At 44.2% G+C, this 17,888-nt stretch overlaps 1 protein-coding gene across 5 annotated transcripts in view; it reads right to left on the bottom strand.

Annotated features, from left to right (window-relative positions):
* Positions 1 to 4,099: 4,099 nt before the first annotated feature.
* The window catches only part of LOC119433891 (protein BANP-like), a 42,336-nt gene continuing 28,547 nt past the window's right edge, over positions 4,100 to 17,888 (bottom strand). For 4 of the 5 annotated variants that reach the window (XM_037701178.2, XM_049671731.1, XM_049671729.1 and 1 more), the window contains exons 8-10: positions 14,435 to 14,570; positions 6,824 to 6,938; positions 4,100 to 4,738 (exon numbers count right to left, since the gene is read on the bottom strand). In XM_037701178.2, coding sequence (XP_037557106.2) covers positions 4,577 to 4,738; positions 6,824 to 6,938; positions 14,435 to 14,570 — 413 coding nt within the window. In that variant the 3' untranslated portion in view covers positions 4,100 to 4,576. The remainder of the gene's footprint in view (positions 4,739 to 6,823; positions 6,939 to 14,434; positions 14,571 to 17,888) is intronic. The other variant, XR_007468174.1, reaches the window with a different exon arrangement.

Below are 17,888 nucleotides of genomic sequence, written 5' to 3'. Positions count from 1 at the left end.
GGTGCTGCTGCATGTCCAAGTTTATACAGCTGCTCAGAATTTTGAGAATGACAGCCCATAAACAAATGTCATGAAACAAAACACAGGCAGCGCATGCCTTTTATGTTAAATCTTCTCAGACTGAAATATTAAAAGTGCGAAACAAAAAAATACGCAGTTTCGTCCGAAAGGCGAAGCGTCAATTGCGATAGCAAATTAGTAGCAAGCTATATGGAGTAAGGATAGCAGTTTTATCGGCTGTATAAACTTGGACACATTCGCATACTAACTGGATAGGTCACTTGAATAGATCACACTCGATGACCGCACACAACCGCTGTAAAAACGCTGGCGTGATCAAGCGCGCCAGCAGCAGTGAGCAAAGGTTCGTGCGGTCTATTGCTCCAACGGAAACTGAGCGGCGAAAGCACAGCGCATACAAAGATAGGAGCAGTGTTGCAGATTGCTTTCAAGATATGGTGCGCGCGACCGCCTGTCGCTGCGCAAAGTATAAGTACGCAGTTAATTGCTCGCAGAGTAAAAGCCGCACTCCCTCCCTCCCACGCTGCCTTCCCACTTTCCTCCTTTCGCATGGGTGATTGGATCGCCAGTTCCCCTTGCACCCGGTCGCAAGATACACATTTGGTGCCGCAGCTAAACGTCGCCTTCCCTCCCTCCCTCCCGTTCCCCCATGGCCCTTCGCGCGATGGAAGAAGTCGCTTTTGCTCGCCGCCGTGTGTTCGCTTCCTGTGAAAGCGCGCGTCCCTCGCGCACTTTCACTCGCACATACAGAATACGGCCAATGAGAGTTTTTTTTCTACACGCGGACACAACCATCAGAGACTGAACCCGTAACAGCTTCGCTGTAAAAGAAAGAAATCGCAGTTTGCATCTGAAAGGCAAAGCACTGACAGCGAGAGAATTACCGAAGGTTCGTAGTTTCATAGCCGCTCACCTCTCCATTTTATCTGTGCCACATCTGCAAAACTCAGATTACACGACCTCTAACGCCAGGCATGCAGGAAGGCGGTGCACATTAGATCTCGAGTTACTGCATAGGCTCCCTAGCCTATGCAGTAACTCTAGTGCACATCTGGCCGCCATCATCCTCGGCCCACCCTCGCATTTTTGTCCTCGCACCTGCAGCATACGGCACATGGGTCGATCATTTTCCTCGAACTTGAACTTCATTCGGAACATCACGGAAACTGCACACATTCGTCTGGAATGTCCGCAATACTGCTATCGCAATAAAAACGAAAAATCAAGAGATGCAGGACATAACGTAGTCAGCAAAATGCATCAGGGGTGCTGTACTCAGCAACTTTTCAACACTCACACTAAGAAACGTTCGGTTCATGCCAGCAGGCATTCTCAGGAACATGATAGCGCATGATAGCGTGAAGCATGATAGCGCGGACAGAACTGTTCGGCCTTGCTGTTTGATTAGATCCTGCCTACGATGTAACAGTGATCACGACTGCAGCTAAAGGTTGACCCATGGTTCACCCTTGTACGGTCACCCAGGCGCGTTTTCGCCGTGTTGGGAGGCCACGTAATCTGCTGTGGGTGCGAAGGTAAGAATGCGAGGGCGAACCGAGGAGGCTGGTGGCTTGATGGGCACCCAATGTTGGTCACGTGATCGAGCTGCTGTGCTGTGCGTTGGAGGTCATGTGAACTGCTGCGGGTGCCAAGACAAAAGGCTAGCCAAGATGGCTGGCGGCTTCATGCGCACCGTCTTCCTGCACGCCCAGTGTAGCCGGCGACGTCATCGCGCTCACACTGCCTGCACGGCCAAGCGAATACACAGCCCTAGCGCAGTGTTTGGAGGCCACATGGTCTGCCGAGGGTGCCAGCACAACGGGCAAGCGTGCAAGGGCGAGCCGAGAAGGCGGGTGGCTTTGTGCGCGTTGTCTTTCCACGCGCTCAGTGTTACAGGCCACGTGACCTGCCGAGTTTTAGAGATGCGGAACCACTGACGCCACGTTTAGGAATTTATCCATAAATATAGAGATTTTGAAACCAAATTAGGGGTTTGGAGTCTTATGACAATATCTAGGTATTTTTTAAAAGATGTACAGAGCAGCTTTGACATACTTCTTAACGATGGACTCATACACCTGGAACCTCATTTTGTAATAATTCAGTTCGCATCCCACTATTTTTACCCTTTGTTGTTGGCTGGGATGCCATCGTTATTGTTTGAATTGGCCACTTGATGTGACAGATATGAGAATGTTACAAAATAAGGCTGCTGCAATCAGGTATATGTTAATACCAGTTACATAAGGAAGTGAGAACAGCCAGTGACTGGTTCCCATTTTGCTTCTGTATCTCGCCAAACACTCGTTCACGGTAACCTACAAAATATATTTTGCCCTGTCGGAAGGGAACTGCTCTCTAGAAGTTCAGCAGCATCCTGAACAAAGAATGGTATCAGTGAACTGGAATACACATCATACCCTATGGCTTCTCAAAAAGCTTGAAGGCTTTTTGTATTGAATGCTGCCAGCAAAAGTGCTTTGTTAAGCTGAAATCAATGCAAACAAATGTACCGTTGAGAAATGCTCTGCAGTAAATTCACTGGTCAGGAATAAAACTCGCAAACCTTGTACATGCATTTCAAAACTAGGATTGCTGCATCATAACTGGGGAAACAAAATACATGTCAGTCCTTCTTGCAAGCCTCGATTTAAAATAGCAGTTACAATATAATATGTACCCTCTTGGCAAAACTGAAGATAATAATTTATAGCCACCATTTGAAGTATGTGAGCAATGAAACGTAAACAGAAAGTTGGAGGAGTTGGAATTAATTTGTAATGGCTTTTGCAGCATTACAAGAAAATATAAGGTCCAAAGGATTAGTGCACGACATGTAATTTAGAGTTCTTGTCCTCGTTTTTTGCGTTATGATGCACTATGATGATTAGGATGCAAGTATTAGATTGCATCGCCACCTGATGAAAAATAATATCCAAAGCTAGGGATTTTCTAGTAAACTAGGAATTCTTGAGAGGTTATTTGAGGGATATTTGGCACATGAGGTTGGCATCACTGTGCTGCACAGCTGAAATATCGAAGGAAGTGTGAGCATGGAATGTTTGCTTTGGGACAAGTATGCGCACTCCCCACTGCAGGCACTCATCATGACAGTGTTGCGAGGGCAAGTTCTTGTGTAAGTCTTCGTCAAGTCTTGGTGTAATAGTCTAATACTTTGCTGTCCCTATCAACACTTTGCTTTTTAAGAGAAACAAACTTTTTTTGAACAGCATTTTCACACACTGGTGTTGGTACAGTGAAGTTTTCACAAAAGCTATTCTATAATGTCCCTACAAAAACAGCCCTTTCTCTAGTGCCAATAAATTCAGCCATACACTGTTATTGCCAGCTATGAGCTTCATTAGGTGGGGCATGTTTTTTCAAAACAGACATTACATGTGAACAGTCCTTTATTTTGGTGCTTGATAATCTCCATATTTATATCACTAGTGGCTGCTGAGAATCACAGGAATTCTTGTCTCAAAAAACCTTTTGAGAACAGAGGTTATTCAAAGGAGTAGATGCACGAAAACCTTTTGCTTTAGTAAATGTGATCAGATTTTGCTTTATTAAATAGCTGCCTCAATTCCTCGAATACGCAACAGTTAATTCCACCATCTTATTCCATGCCAAGTGCAGCACAAGTTCAGGCCTCAAGCAGGCCCCTTCTTTATGCCATGCAAATCAGTGGTGATGGTCACATGGTATAACAAGCCATTTATGCCAAGCACCAGCCAGTCTGCTGCAGTGCCTGGTCACAAGCCAAACCATGGTTATGTCACCTGAAGCTGGGTGCACGCTGCCATATCAGCCACTCTTTCCTTCTTTATTCTTTGCTTCTCTACATTCAACACTGATTAAAACTGGACTTTTCTTATTTCTCCTCTGGGAACGTATAGCGCCCCTGACACCTTCTCTCCCCCATTATCTTGCCACGTGCCTATGCTTTGCCTATACATCAAGATCCCCTTGGTGGTCAAAATTAATCTGGAGTCCTCCACTAAAGCATACCTCCTAATCAAATCGTGGTTTTGGCACGTCAAACCCCAGAATTCAATTCAATACTTTGAAGAACCAATCAAGGATAACATATGGGTGCTTTAATCGTTTATGTACACATATATACAACAGGTATAACAAGCATAACCACACAAATGTCTGGTTCTTCATGAAATGGGGCACTGATAAATTACACTGTGCTAGCTATGAGCACAATTAACAATAAAATTAAGGCCAACAATGCTGAGCAGAAAGGGATGCTGAATAAACATCACATGACTGGCCACTTATCCTTAAGAACACCAAATGAACACCAAGCTATTCAAGTACTATTTGAACAGCTAATGCCATTTGGTGTTCCTGAGGATACATGCTATTTGGTTTGAAGATTCCAACACCCAAGACTGCTCAAGCAGGACAAGTGGAGCCATGAGGTGGACTGCCAGACTCCTGGAACTTGCAAAGCAGAAGCAAGCAACTTCTCGTGGCACACCTCACTCCTCCTTGGGACCAGGGTTGACGAAGCGGTTGTCGGACCTCAGTCCATTCAACACTGTCAGGGTTCCAAATCTTCTTCAGTTTCATTTTGTTCAATGTCTGCAGCACTAAGTACTTCTGTGCTGGCGAGAATGTGGATTTGTGGATCCCGTTCCATTTGTGCAAGCTGCTCAGCAGTAGCCTGCACAACCTGGATGTCCCCATGCTCGGTGCGGATGATCTGTTTGGGAGATTAGTAGCCAACAATGCTGTTTGCAATGGAGACATAGCTGCAATGTTCCCAAGCTAACATGTAATATTTCAGTGGTTTTGGCATTTCTGTCATAATTGATCAATTATTAATGTCCCACTGAGGTTAAATAAAGGAAACCAACTAAACACGTAAGAACAAATTAACGAGTGCTCGCATTTGTAAAACAAGTTATGGGCAACAAATCATTAAAGGGACTGACAACCAATTTTCATATTACCCATATTTTTTAGTGAACAGAAAGCTTACTGGTCAGAGGGTTTAATCATGAAGTGGTAATGCGGAAAACGCCGTGGAACATTTTTTATCAGAATTTTTCGATCTGCAGTGAGGATGTAGTCGTTCACTGGAAGCATGCTGAAAATTTCACAGTGATAGGTGAGCGCGATAGCGATTATATGCGGGCATTGGTAGGAGGTAGGCGACAAGTGTGGCCGCATCTGTGAGAAAGTATTATATTGTGTATCAAGCCGATGTCCTGTGATTCACGTTTTCTGAAGTGTTAAACTATTTCTAAAATAATAGCTACATGTTTTCGTGCTTTCCTGTCCAACTGCTTTGGCCATTAGCAAGTCAAGAGTGTTTTTTAGACAAGCCAATTAAAGTTCTTGAAAGCAAAACGACGCTTTTACATTTGACTTTCATTACTTCGTAGTACACGTAGTATAATGTGCAATCATCTAATAGTATATGAGCTGCAATTTTAAGCTATAAGTATGCTGTACTTTAATAACAGCCAACTCACGTACAGTAATCTCATAGACTACATCTGGAGTATCAAGATTTCACTGCCAGGCTGCGCCACTTACTGGTTTCTGAGACTTTCTTTGCCAATTTAAAATTATAATTCCTACTTAAATCATGAACATTGTGATGTATTCTATCTAAATAAATCATGGTCATTTCATTTCCATTAACATCTCACAACACATTCTGGCCAGTTGTCATTCCCTTTAAATCAACGGGCCCAAAATGATTTACACATAGAGTTCATCACTGTTGGTTCTTTTATTTTCCTGAAATTTGGCCTACTTTTCTAGATTTCTATTTCGACTTGAAAAAAAAATCTTATTTGGTGAATATATTTTTCTAGATGACCTTTCAGTGTCTTTTTTCGGTTGGTAATTTTTTACGATGAGCTTAGTCCTTTTATTTCTTGGGTGAATATCTTGATCACTAAATTTGTTGACGCTGAAACACACTGTATGACTGCACATCCTGTTCCTCAAAGCTATAGCTGAATCCAACACAGAGAGTAACAAAGTTTTAGAGCCATTGCTAGAGTGCTGTACGGTGCAGGAATTAATCCAGTGCATTCGATTGCCGAGTATAAATAGAATTACACTTTATTAATAACATTATGCAGGTAAAAACAATGCACATATATAATACGAAAAGAAAATAAAGGTAGGTTACCATGTTACCATCACTAAACTTGCCCAGTTCACCCGTTGCAGTGATCGCAGGGCAAAGACGGCAAGGACCTGGGCCAGGGCTTCCCTGACCCTCTGTTCAGCCCCCTCCCCTCTCCCTTTATGGTGTCACACTGGCAGGCAAAATGGGGGCAAATAAGAACAAAAAGTGACAATTGCTTGGGTGGCAGGCTGAGGTGTGACCTTGACCTTGAATTTGTGTGGCAATCGGTATTTTAGCTGCCTGGTAAATTGGCTTTCACTGACTTCTTTCCGTTAAAACCATATTCCTGAAACATAACTTTATATACCCTTTTTTGTTTCCTGCCTTAAACCAAAAACTCTAAACCGAATTTACACAAAACGTAATGAACTTTTGTGGAGCCTGTATGTTATGCTTAAGAGCAACAGCTCTTGGCGAGTGTAACTACATCAGTGTTTTGGCATTTCGACTTCATCGTGCAGTTCTCAAGAAACAACATTCTACTGCATACAATGGGGAAGTGGGAGCAAGTTGACATGGCCCTTCAGCACTTTCTCCCTGTTTTCATCATCCAAAATGGAAATGAAGGTGTTAAATTCATTATGTCTATGCTGCTCAGCCCTGCAAGTGCAAGTGGCACAGAATTCTTATGATCCTCACCTGTGGCTGTAAGCTGGCGATATCACGCAGAGCATCTTCAGAGAGAAGGGCTAGCTGCTCAGCAGGGTCCTCCGCTGACTGTGAAGAATTTGAACCTGTGGTGGGGTATACTCCCCTGTAATACAAAAAGAAAGTGCAATTTGGCAGTGAAACACAACATTCTAGTTCAGCTCTTGTGTTATGCTCAACAACAATGGGCCAGAGGCCTTATACAAAAATGCCAACAATGGAAAGACATACTTGCAAAGCAAATGAAGGAAAGTAATTTTGGGTTTCAAATTGTGTACTTACAATTGTGCCACGTGTACTTGATTATCTTTCACCGGTGACCGCTCTTCACCGGCTCAGAAATGTTAACCATTATCGCTCGGCGCAGGACGCGCCTGCATGTATCGGAAGTTTCTCGAACGTTATCGATGCTTCTTTCCGTTGCCTGTTTTCACCGACGCTTATGTTATCCGATTGTATGACCGACGCGAATTGTCTAGAACTTTCTGGAAGACACGTGGGCACCAGGAAATCTGCAACATTCAATGACTCATGCATAAAAGCCGACGCGTTTCGCCGCTGATCAGATTTCGACGATCGCCGACTGTGTTCGCCGCTATCGTTCTGCTTCGAGTGCAACTTGCTTTTGTGGGCACAGGTTCGCCCAATAAAAAGTCCATTTCGTTATTCACAGTTTTGCAACTGTTTTATTCAGCGTCACTACTACGTGACAATACCAACTATTAACTTACTCTGACAAGAGTAAAAAATTGCCCCCACCTCCCCGAAGGGAATCGTGAGGAAATGCGAATGCATTTCTTGCGCCGAGAGTACACGGCGTAGTAATTTTAATGGCATAAATTAATGACGAGACGAGGATTTGTACCGTAACCATTTATTTACACATTCATCGCAAACCTTGCAGCTGTGACCAAAGCTGTGGTCCTCGAAGTCGCGCTTGAAATGGGCGTCCGGCTGCGTAAACTGCCGAGCGCGCGCCGCCGCTTGTGTGGCGCGATCGAGAGCGCGGGCGGCAGCGGGATCAGCCTGTCGTCGTTGCCGCTTGGACTCGGCCTCGCGCCGCTTCACTCAAGGATAGGCGGCTCGCCGTTGACGTTTCTCCGCCGCGTCTCGAACATGAACTTCAGCGTTCTCGGCTCGCCGTTGACATCTCACAGCGGCGTATCGAGCACACATTTCCGGATCTTCGGCTCGGCGTTGGCGTTTCGCAGCGGCTTCCCGAGCACGGAGTTCAGTATCGGCAGCTCGCTTCGCTCGCTTGCGTTCGGCATCACGCGCTCTTCGCTTCGCAGCCTTGTCTTCCGCTTCTTCTCCTCTGGTTGATGATGACGTTGAAGCTACTGCAGTGACGTCACCTCCAGCGAGAGGTGTAATGCTCGGGTTGGATTGTATTACACTTCTTGCTAGGGGTACCGTTGCCGTCAGACATTCGCCTTCACCGACTTCTGCCATCGCCTTGAGAGGCGCATAGCCAGCGAACGGTCGAGAGTGAGGTGCGCGCTTCACTCCATTTATATATACGTGCGAGCGAGCGAACGGGAGAGTGGGGCGCAGGGAGGAGAGAGAGCGAACGGCGAGAGAAGGAGCGGCGAAGCACTGCACCTACCCTCTCCTACACTCTCTCCACACACCCAGGAGCTCCGCCGAGTTCCCGCGATGCGAGCGCCCTCACACGTCAGAGCGCGCTCCTCTCTACTCACTCTCCGCTACTCCGCCCGCACCACCTGCTCCGGTTGCTAGGGGCGAGGATAAGCGCACGCGCCCGCAGCTGTTGCTATGGGAGAGGGAGTGAGAGCGGAGAGATAACACCTGCCGGCGCGTGGACACCGACAGACGCCTGACATGCCCCAACTAAGAAATGCATTCGCATTTAAAAAAAGGCCTGCATCGTATAATGAACATTTTTGCCTCCAAACCAACCACATTGAATATAGGTTAGAATGTACCAAATGTTGCATAAATAAGGGAGCCCAAGCATTTGATGGCTCTTTCAGCTAAACCACTTGTTTGCTCACACTCCAATTTCATGCAAAGTAGGAAAGGGTCACATTTTGGGCTTTATTTTGTTTAAGACCAAGCATGGTTGCCGTATTTATCTGCTTCATTCAATGTAGTTCAACAAATATTGGTTTCTGCAGCAATGCCAGATGAAGAATGCCGACTTTCACAGTGCAGCAGATTTTCACAGCGGAAGGAGTGGTGACATCATATGCCACCAGCAGGGCAAAGCTGCTCTTCGCATTGTGTCTTCTCTGCAGTGGGCACTTTGCACTCCTACGACAGATGGTGCTACCATTCCTCTCAGTGAGAAAATTATTTTTTCGCTCCAACACAGCCATAGACAGCTTGCACAAGTGATTTGTACCGAACATGAGACAAGTACTGTATCTAAGCAAGGTATTAGTAAATAAAATGCACGGCGAAATGCCACTTGAGTTTGAAATTTTAGCAGGAACAAGTAGGTAAGCAGTACATCCAAAAGATCCATTTTAGTTGGACTCTCTCATCAGCACAGCATTCGGTATTAGCAGCAGTGGCATCACGAGTAGATGTTCTGTTAGGAACCTGCCACGATATTGTCACGTAGTAGTGACAGTGAAGCAAGCAGTCGTAAAACTGTGAATGACGAAACTGATTCTTTATTGGGCGAACCTGTGCGCACAAAATCCAGTTACACTCGAAGCACAACCATAGCGGCGAACACAGTCGGCGATCGTCGAAAATCTGATCAGCGGCGAAACGCGTCAGCTTTTATACATGAGTCATCGAAGGTTCCAGATTATTCCCTGGTGCCCGCGTATCTTCCAGACAGTTCTGGACCATTCGCGTCGGTCATACTATCAGATTACATAAGCGTCGGTGCCAACAGACAACGGATAGAAGTATCGATAATGTTCGAGAAACTTCGGAAACGTGCAGGTGCATCCTGTGCCTAGCAATAACGTTTAGCATTTGTTAGTTGGTGAAAAGCGGTCACTGGTGAAAGATAAACATGTACACGTGTCAATATCCCTGTGGCTATGGAGTTGCGCTGCTGAGCTCGAGGTCGCGGGTTCGATCACGGCTGCAGTGGCCACATTTCGATGGGGGCAAAATGTAAAAATGTTTGGCACTTAGATCTAAGTGCATGTTAAAAAAAACCTGGGTGGTCAAAATTAACCTGGAATCTCCCACTACAGCATGCCTCATATTCAGATAGTGATTTTGGTATGTAAAACCCCAGCATTTAATTTATTTTTCTTTCTTTAATCTGTTAGGAGGACCATACACTGGAGGGATGGTAACTGTAGCTCCTTTCTCCACTTACCTACTAACCTGATAAGCAATTTTATGCCACCCTTATACAAGAAAGGTGCCCCTAACAACACTGAGATGGAAAACATATACTCATGAGCATAATGTGACCGTTAAATGACAGTTTTAGGAAAATATTGAAACTCTTAAGCTTCAGGTAAACCTTTCAGAATAAAATGGTTCACGAGATAAAAAAAAAAAAAAAACATGCGAATTTCACTGAGACTTTCTTCCACAGATGTACACCCGGCAACAAAATATCAAAGACCATGAAATCTGAAAAAAAGCTGAATATCTGCGTAGGCTCACACCGCAGTCTGGTATTTGCAGTTCGAGCCTTGACTAGAACACATTAAGAATATTGTCGTATAGAGTCTAACTGGCTACTGCTACAGGCTGCTCGGGAATTAAACGTTTTCTGAGATCCCGTGGTCCGTAAACTTTTGTGGCCGGGTGTACATCTTGCATGAGACATGCAGTACCTTTTAAAAACAGTGTATAGAGCCAAAGTTCTCAAATAGAGATGTTAGTAGGGCCTCATTGTCAGTCTTCAAACTGTCTTTAAAAAATTATGACTACTCCAGTGTGGGTCTCCTCACGCAGAACAATGCTACTGTAGGGTGAGACTACTCTTTACAAAGATTAGGTAGGCTATAGGCTACACAATTTTCACATCCCTTGTTTTCAGATAAGTAGGTTTGCGAATGAAAGCAATGCAGTACTGTAAGGAAAACCAGGTATATCACATTTACTGTAACTATTCATAAGTTTTCCCACCATAAATAAGTGTTATTTCATCACAGAAACACTACCATGCATTCTTCATATCTATTCAAGTTTTAAGGCTTCATATCCCATACACTAACAGTACCGCTACTTAAGGTGGCTTTAATAGAATGAAACGTCAATGCTAATTTAACCACCATCTTTTCTTCCTTATCACAGACCCTAAGCATTGGAGATGATGTTAAGAATAAAGGTATGTTAAGAATTTTCTTCATGGGGTATCATCAGAAGACCAGTGAGTGCCTATAATTGGTTATAATCTTCATTAGTTCATCAATCCAATATGTTTACATACAATCTCTGTTTGCACTCATATTGCTAGGTTGATAATTTGTTATATGGAAAAGGATTTAAAGGAACACAAAAGACGGCACCATACTTCGTTTACTACTTTTTAAATATTTGAAACCAGACTACCTACGCAACGTTTAGCAGGTTTTGCACTCAATAAACAATATGCAAAAGTCCGTAAGCAGGCTTTCCCACAGAGCTAACTTTCCCTAACCATGACGGCCGCATTCTTGCTAGTGGTGCTGTTCAAGCTGAGCTGCGTGTTTTGAAACATTGGACGGTGCAGGGAATAGATGATGCCAGGAATGATGTCACTAACCTGTATGTTGATACTTCAATTAATATTCTAGCCTGAGGTCCGCCGAATTGTTTGCATCAAAGAAGGTGTGTGGAGAAGTGCACTTGCAGGTTTTGCATATTAGTATCTATAAGTGCATGTTTCTTGAAAAATACAGCTTGGAAAGAAAAAATTCTGTTTGTACCTCCCAAATTTCGGATAATGTAACAATACAAGCCAATTCTAAATGAAGTGCTGGTGTCATTTATTATGATAAGTGCCACTGGAGCCACTTGTTGCCATCAGCTTGGCTCGCCACCATAACATTGGCTTAGCTACATAATGTCACCCAAGATGAAGGTAGATGAAGAAACGCCTGCAAGCGAAGCACTTGACTCATGGCTCTTTCTTTGAGAAAAGCCTCTCCTGATCAAACAGGAGGCCACTGTTGGCAATGGAGTGGTGTTTTTGAATGTCAAGGAAGGCAGCAGATCAAAAACTAGTTTGATCTAGTGCGTACGAATGCAAGTTCTATGCGCATCTCTCCACACCAGGGCTCATTACACAGTTTAAAATTTACTTCCAGGCTCAGGGGTTGATGCGTCATTTAGCGCATGGATCATGCGACACAGGAGACAGTACTAAGAGGAGCCCAGGCAGAGCTTTGCATGAAGGCTTTGTTCAGCATGCTATTTTACAGGACTGGTGTTGCAACCTATTTATTCTTTCTTCCTTATACAAAGAATCACAGATACAAATATGACATAAGTATGTTTACTACAAAAATGGAATGATGCCTGATCGTGGTGAATTTCAGCACAAGCAACAAAAGTATGAGGGAATTAACCAACCACACACATGCTAACACTGTCTTATGGCTCACAGCAGTTCACGCCAGTGCCGGTGAAGTTGCTAGCTACCTCATCTCTTTCTGCATTCTAAAGGAAATAAGAAATCTGGACCCCAGCAGAACTGTGCATTAGTGACCTATATAGCATGGTCTAAGATACACATTGAAAATTTAAATTCACTTCAGTGTCCCTTTAAGCATTTCAGGATAATGTCGTATGGCACTCAATTAATATGAAAAAATTAATGCCTGCCCACTTAGCCACAATTACTAAATGTTAGAAGGGGCACATTACTTGTGGGAGCATAATTGTTTGTTTTTTTAATTCAAAAGCTTTAAGTGCCAAAACCACAATATGATTATGACGCACGCCGTAGTGGGGGACTTTGGATTAATTTAGACTACATGGGGTTTTTTAGCATGCACCCAGTACATGGTACAAGGGTAAAAGCAAACTCCACACACATTTGTCAAGTGAATGAAGCATGCATAGTTTAGGGGAAAATAATAGAGACAAATCATTGTGTCTCAGCTATTAGTGTCCCTGTATTGAAGCATAAAGGTTTAAGAGTTCGCTGTATTTGTATACAGTGGCAGCAAAATACCGGGTGTTCAAAATTAAGCTTTACGGAATTTTCAAAAATCGCCTGTTGGCAGGTAGCATAATTCTTATCGTTGAGCTGAGTTATTCGAAGAGGCAGACATTAGTAGCATGAGAAATCGAAACACATATTCAACTAATTTAAAAATTTGACTAATGAACTTCTTAGTTAATTAATTTACGACACATATTGCAATTCACAAATTGTAGCCGGTGAGTTTGCAAGACACATCCATTTGAAGTGAATTTCCAGGATGACGCCAGTTTCGAGATATTTCCCAAATTGTGGGACGAAATACATGGGCGTTCCAGTTACTTTTGTGCTTCAATGTATAATACAGCCATTTTGCTAAAAAAGTATGCGGAACAACAGTGCATTTTTACGGCAAGTTTGATGGCACATATCTCCCAACTGGTGTCATTCTTGAAATTCAGTCCAAGAGGATATTCAGTCCAAGTGGATATCTCCTGACAAGCTCATCGGCTGCAATTTGTAAATTGCAATATGTGTCGTAAAGTAATTAACTTAGAAGTCAATTAGCACATTTTTGTTAACTAGTTGAGTATGTGTTTCGATTTCTCATGCTACTAATGTCCGCTCATCGAAAAACTGGAGGACGCTTAAGCTTCGCCTTGAAGAGTGGAATGCGATAGCATTATCGAGCCCCAATCGCATCGCATTTTTTTTTATGAGTAGGCTTCACTGCAACACAGAACGTGGGAAAGCCAGCTTACAAACCAAGCTTACACCAATGCCCTTAATGTTGGCTTCACTTTTAAACAGAAATGCATTGCTGGGAAGAAGTTTGTCCAGGGGCAATATAAGTCGTCTTATATTAAAATGTGAAGGCCCTAGGAGATTTTTTAAATTATTTTATTGTTTGCTATTACCAAGACGCGCGCTTCTCCAAAACGCATTAGGCAGGGTAAGTCCCATTTTGACCTGCCGAGGATGCGAGCGCCATCTGGATAGGATTTTCGCAAGTAACCTACTCGAGCGCGCAGCTGTTGGTAATGGTAGAAATGCTGGAAAAGGGGTTTGTGTTTCAGTTTCCTCGTAAGAGAATTATGTTTTCTCGTACATTCACATTACAATCTGACACCGCCATGTCTGTAGGTTGTGGGTAAGTCGTACTTTACAATTTTTTTGACGGATTTTACTGTGAGAAATTCAATTTTTGTTCACTAACACCTTGCGCCATGCGGAGAGCCTGCACGGTCAGGGTGGTGTGGGATGATTTTCTCCGCCACGGACGCTGGTGCTTACGCCGACACCGACGCCAGATTTTCTGCGACACGGGGCCCTTAACGCTATCGCGTTAATAACCCAGCTCGATGATAAGAATTATGCTACCTGCCACAGGCGATTTCTTAAAATTCCGTAAAACTTAAAAATGAACACCCTGTATACATAAATGATCCTGTTGTGATCCATGTCAACAAAGTAAATTTGTGACAAGCAAGAGCTCCAGCAGGACATTTACAGAAATGTAGAGGTACTACCTGTCACGAAATGCCTTGACTGAAAGCGACATTCCTCTATTTTTGCGCCTGAAAGCTGTGCGGCATTTGGAGTCCATATTTTGTTTGATTCGATGCCAGTCGTGGTCACTGATGGAGAATTGGTGTACTAGATGACCTGCAAGAGCCATTAGGCAATTCTTTCACTATAAAAACATTTAAATCAAGAAAAAGAAAGTTTTCACCAAGAAGTAAGGACAGGGCCGGTATAATGTAGCAATTCTTTTCACTTGATTCTATGCCACTCTTATCATCCACCATTTACGGCCAGCTGATCCCATTTATAATGCGGATGGAGCACCACTCTGACCACAGACGAAGTGCAACAAGAAATGGCATTGGAATATAATCATTACAATATCCCGGCCAAGAGTATCTTCACAATGTCGTAAGACAAACTGCAACAGCTGAAAGTTAAAGGACAACACATTGCCCTTTAACCGACCTACAGACACTGGCAAACCAGGAATGTATTGGCAAATGCATCTAGAAGCGTGCATGGATAATAAATGTGTCGACGAACTACTTCATTTTTTTGCCCCCCCCCCCCCCCCTCGTTTTCCTCACAGTAAATCAGAACACTTATTTGACATGTCAGTATTATACAGCTTTGCACCTTTAAGAGAAAGCTTTACATCGGAACCAATTCCGATTTCCCTATTCAAATACATGTGCAATGCAGAAATGCTCCGAGTAAACAACTGATGAACTTATATGAATAACATTTGTTGCATTTAAGAGACAAAGCTGAATTTAGAGCCTAAATTTTTTTTAACAAAGGTTGCTGAAAATTGGTTAAGATAAAAAAATTGAAGCATGAAGTTTACAAATCTGTAACTCTGCACCAACAACAGATATCAAAGTTTTGTAAACTGCATTTGTCGGAACAGCTGAAGCAGACACATGTGACATGTATACGAATTTACAGTTTATGTGTAACTGTTTTGATATTTACGAGTTTTGTAAAAGTCCTACTCACAAATTAGTGGTATACTTCAGAGCAATGTATAACACATCCATTTTGCCCACTTCAGATGTCTCTATAGGTGCAGTGTATAGAATTGTGATATCATTCTTCATTGCTGAGTTACAAAGTTGTAGACTTCATACTTCAGTTTTGTTAAATATTGCTGTTCTTAACAATATTTTTTTTAATTTAATGGCCTAAGTAAAATAATGACTCTTTAAATCTGGCAGACTAACTTTTTCTTTTAAACACAACAAATCTCTTCAAGTTTGGTGCATTGGGAGCCAAGAAAAACAATTTCTCTGTTTCCATGTATTTAGATAGAAGCTCCTGAGGTAAAGGTTCCTCTTAATGTTTAGATTTTGACGAACCTGACAAGAACAAATTAGCAAGGTTACTGTATCTAAACATCAACACATAAACTAAGCATTTATGTCTACAAAATCGAGTTTCACTTCAGTGCATCATTATAATATTGCCACGAGACAGAAGAAGAAGAAGATCGGCACCGAAACAGAGGTCAGCATTAGGCCGGCACCGAAGAAGAGGAGGTAGAGGTTACTCCTCGCCATCTTGGCTGGTTGCTGCTACACCTGTGCTACTTGTCTGTAAATATTTGTAAATATACGTTCTTGTGCAACATTTTCTCGTCGAGGTGCGGGGTACGCTGCCTGTTCATCCCCATCACCCAAGCACGGAACTCCGAAGTGGTCGCCGCGAAATAACAGTGCTCGGCCACCTTGTTAATGGTGCAGGAATCCAACCTGACCCAGAAAAAATTCCCGCCGTGAAGCATTTCCTTGCACCTTGCTCAACCAAACACGTTCGCTCCTTCATTGGCTTATGTTCATACTTTCGTCGCTTTGTCAAAAATTTCACTGACATCGCCCGTCCGCTCACCGACCTTCTCAAGAAAGATACGCTTTTCGTCTGGGGCCATCTAAAAGCTCATGCATTTTCTGCGCTTATCCGCCTTCTGACGACTTCTCTGTTGGCGCACTTTGACCCATCTGCTCCTACGGAAGTTCGGACAGATGCCAGTGAATACGGAATCGGAGCCGTCCTTGCCCAGCGCCAGCATGGTCGTGACTGTGTCATAGTGTACGCCAGCCGCCTGCTCTCTGCCCCATAACGCAATTACTCAATTACCGAGCGTGAATGCCTTGCCCTTGTTTGGGCGATCTCCAAATTTCGGCCGTACGTCTTTGGCCACCCATTCGCAGTAGTCACTGACCATCATTCGCTCTGCTGGCTTTCCTCGCTGAAAGATCCTACAGGCCGTCTCGGACGCTGGGCTTTGCGATTACAAGAGTACTCGTTTTCCGTCATCCACAAGTCTGGCCAATTACAGCAGGACGCGGACTGCCTGTCCCGTTATCCTGTCGATCCGCCCGACAGCACTAACCCTGACTCTGATGCCTGTGTCCTTTCTATATCTCAGTTACTTCATTTCGGCGATGAGCAGCGGCGTGATCCGGCGTTACGTTCCATCATCAACCATCTCATTTCCGGGGCCTTTGACGAGTCACTCCGGATGTTTACCTTACATAATGGAACTTTATACCGCCACAGTATATGCCCCGAAGGCCCTGAGCGCTTGCTGGTGGTACCCCTCCCACATGCGCACTACTGTCCTCCAGCAGCTTCCCGACGAACCTACAGAAGTCATCTTGGTGTAACCCGCACTTATGATCACGTGCGGCGTCGCTTCTGTTGACCTGGGCTTTATCGCTCCGTACAGAAGTACGTTGGCCGCTGCGAACTCTGCCAGCGACGCAAGAGACCACCGACGCTTCCCGCCGGCTTTCTTTAGCCTATCGTTGTCCCAGTAGAGCCGTTCTTCTGCGTCGGCCTCGATTTGCTCGGAGCTTTCCCTACATCAGCATCAGGGAACAAATGGGTCGCTGTCGCAACGGACTATGCCACGCGTTACGCTACTACGCGCACACTTCCAACCAGCTGTGCTACCGATATTGCCGACTTCCTCCTCCACGATGTTATTCTGCATCACAGAGCGCCTCGTCAACTGCTCACTGATCGCGGTCCTTACTTCTTGTCCCGTGTCATCAATGACCTTCTACGCTCATGTTCCACAAAACACAAAGTCACCACCGCCTATCACCCTCAGACAAACGGCCTCACCGAATGCCTGAATCGCACCATAACTGACATGCGCTCCATGTACGTTTCTGCCGACCACTGCGACTGGGATGCTACATTACCCTATGTTACATTTGCCTATAATTCGTCATGCCACAATACGGCAGGTTGTTCACCGTTTTATCTTCTTTTTGGCCGGGAACCGACACCCCCCCTACCCATGCATACTTTACTACCAGCCGCTCCACGACAACCATCGGAGTACGCACAAGATGCCATCGAAAGGGCACACGCTGCGCGTCATATCGCGCGGGACCGCCTTCAGATGTAGCAGGTGTCACAGAAGAACTGTTACCATTGCCGTCACAA

Source organism: Dermacentor silvarum, chromosome 1 (genome assembly GCF_013339745.2).
Source record: "Dermacentor silvarum isolate Dsil-2018 chromosome 1, BIME_Dsil_1.4, whole genome shotgun sequence".
In the NCBI taxonomy this organism is placed as follows: domain Eukaryota; kingdom Metazoa; phylum Arthropoda; class Arachnida; order Ixodida; family Ixodidae; genus Dermacentor; species Dermacentor silvarum.
Note: the sequence above shows the minus strand (reverse complement) of the source record. Positions and strands in the feature narration are given on the sequence as shown.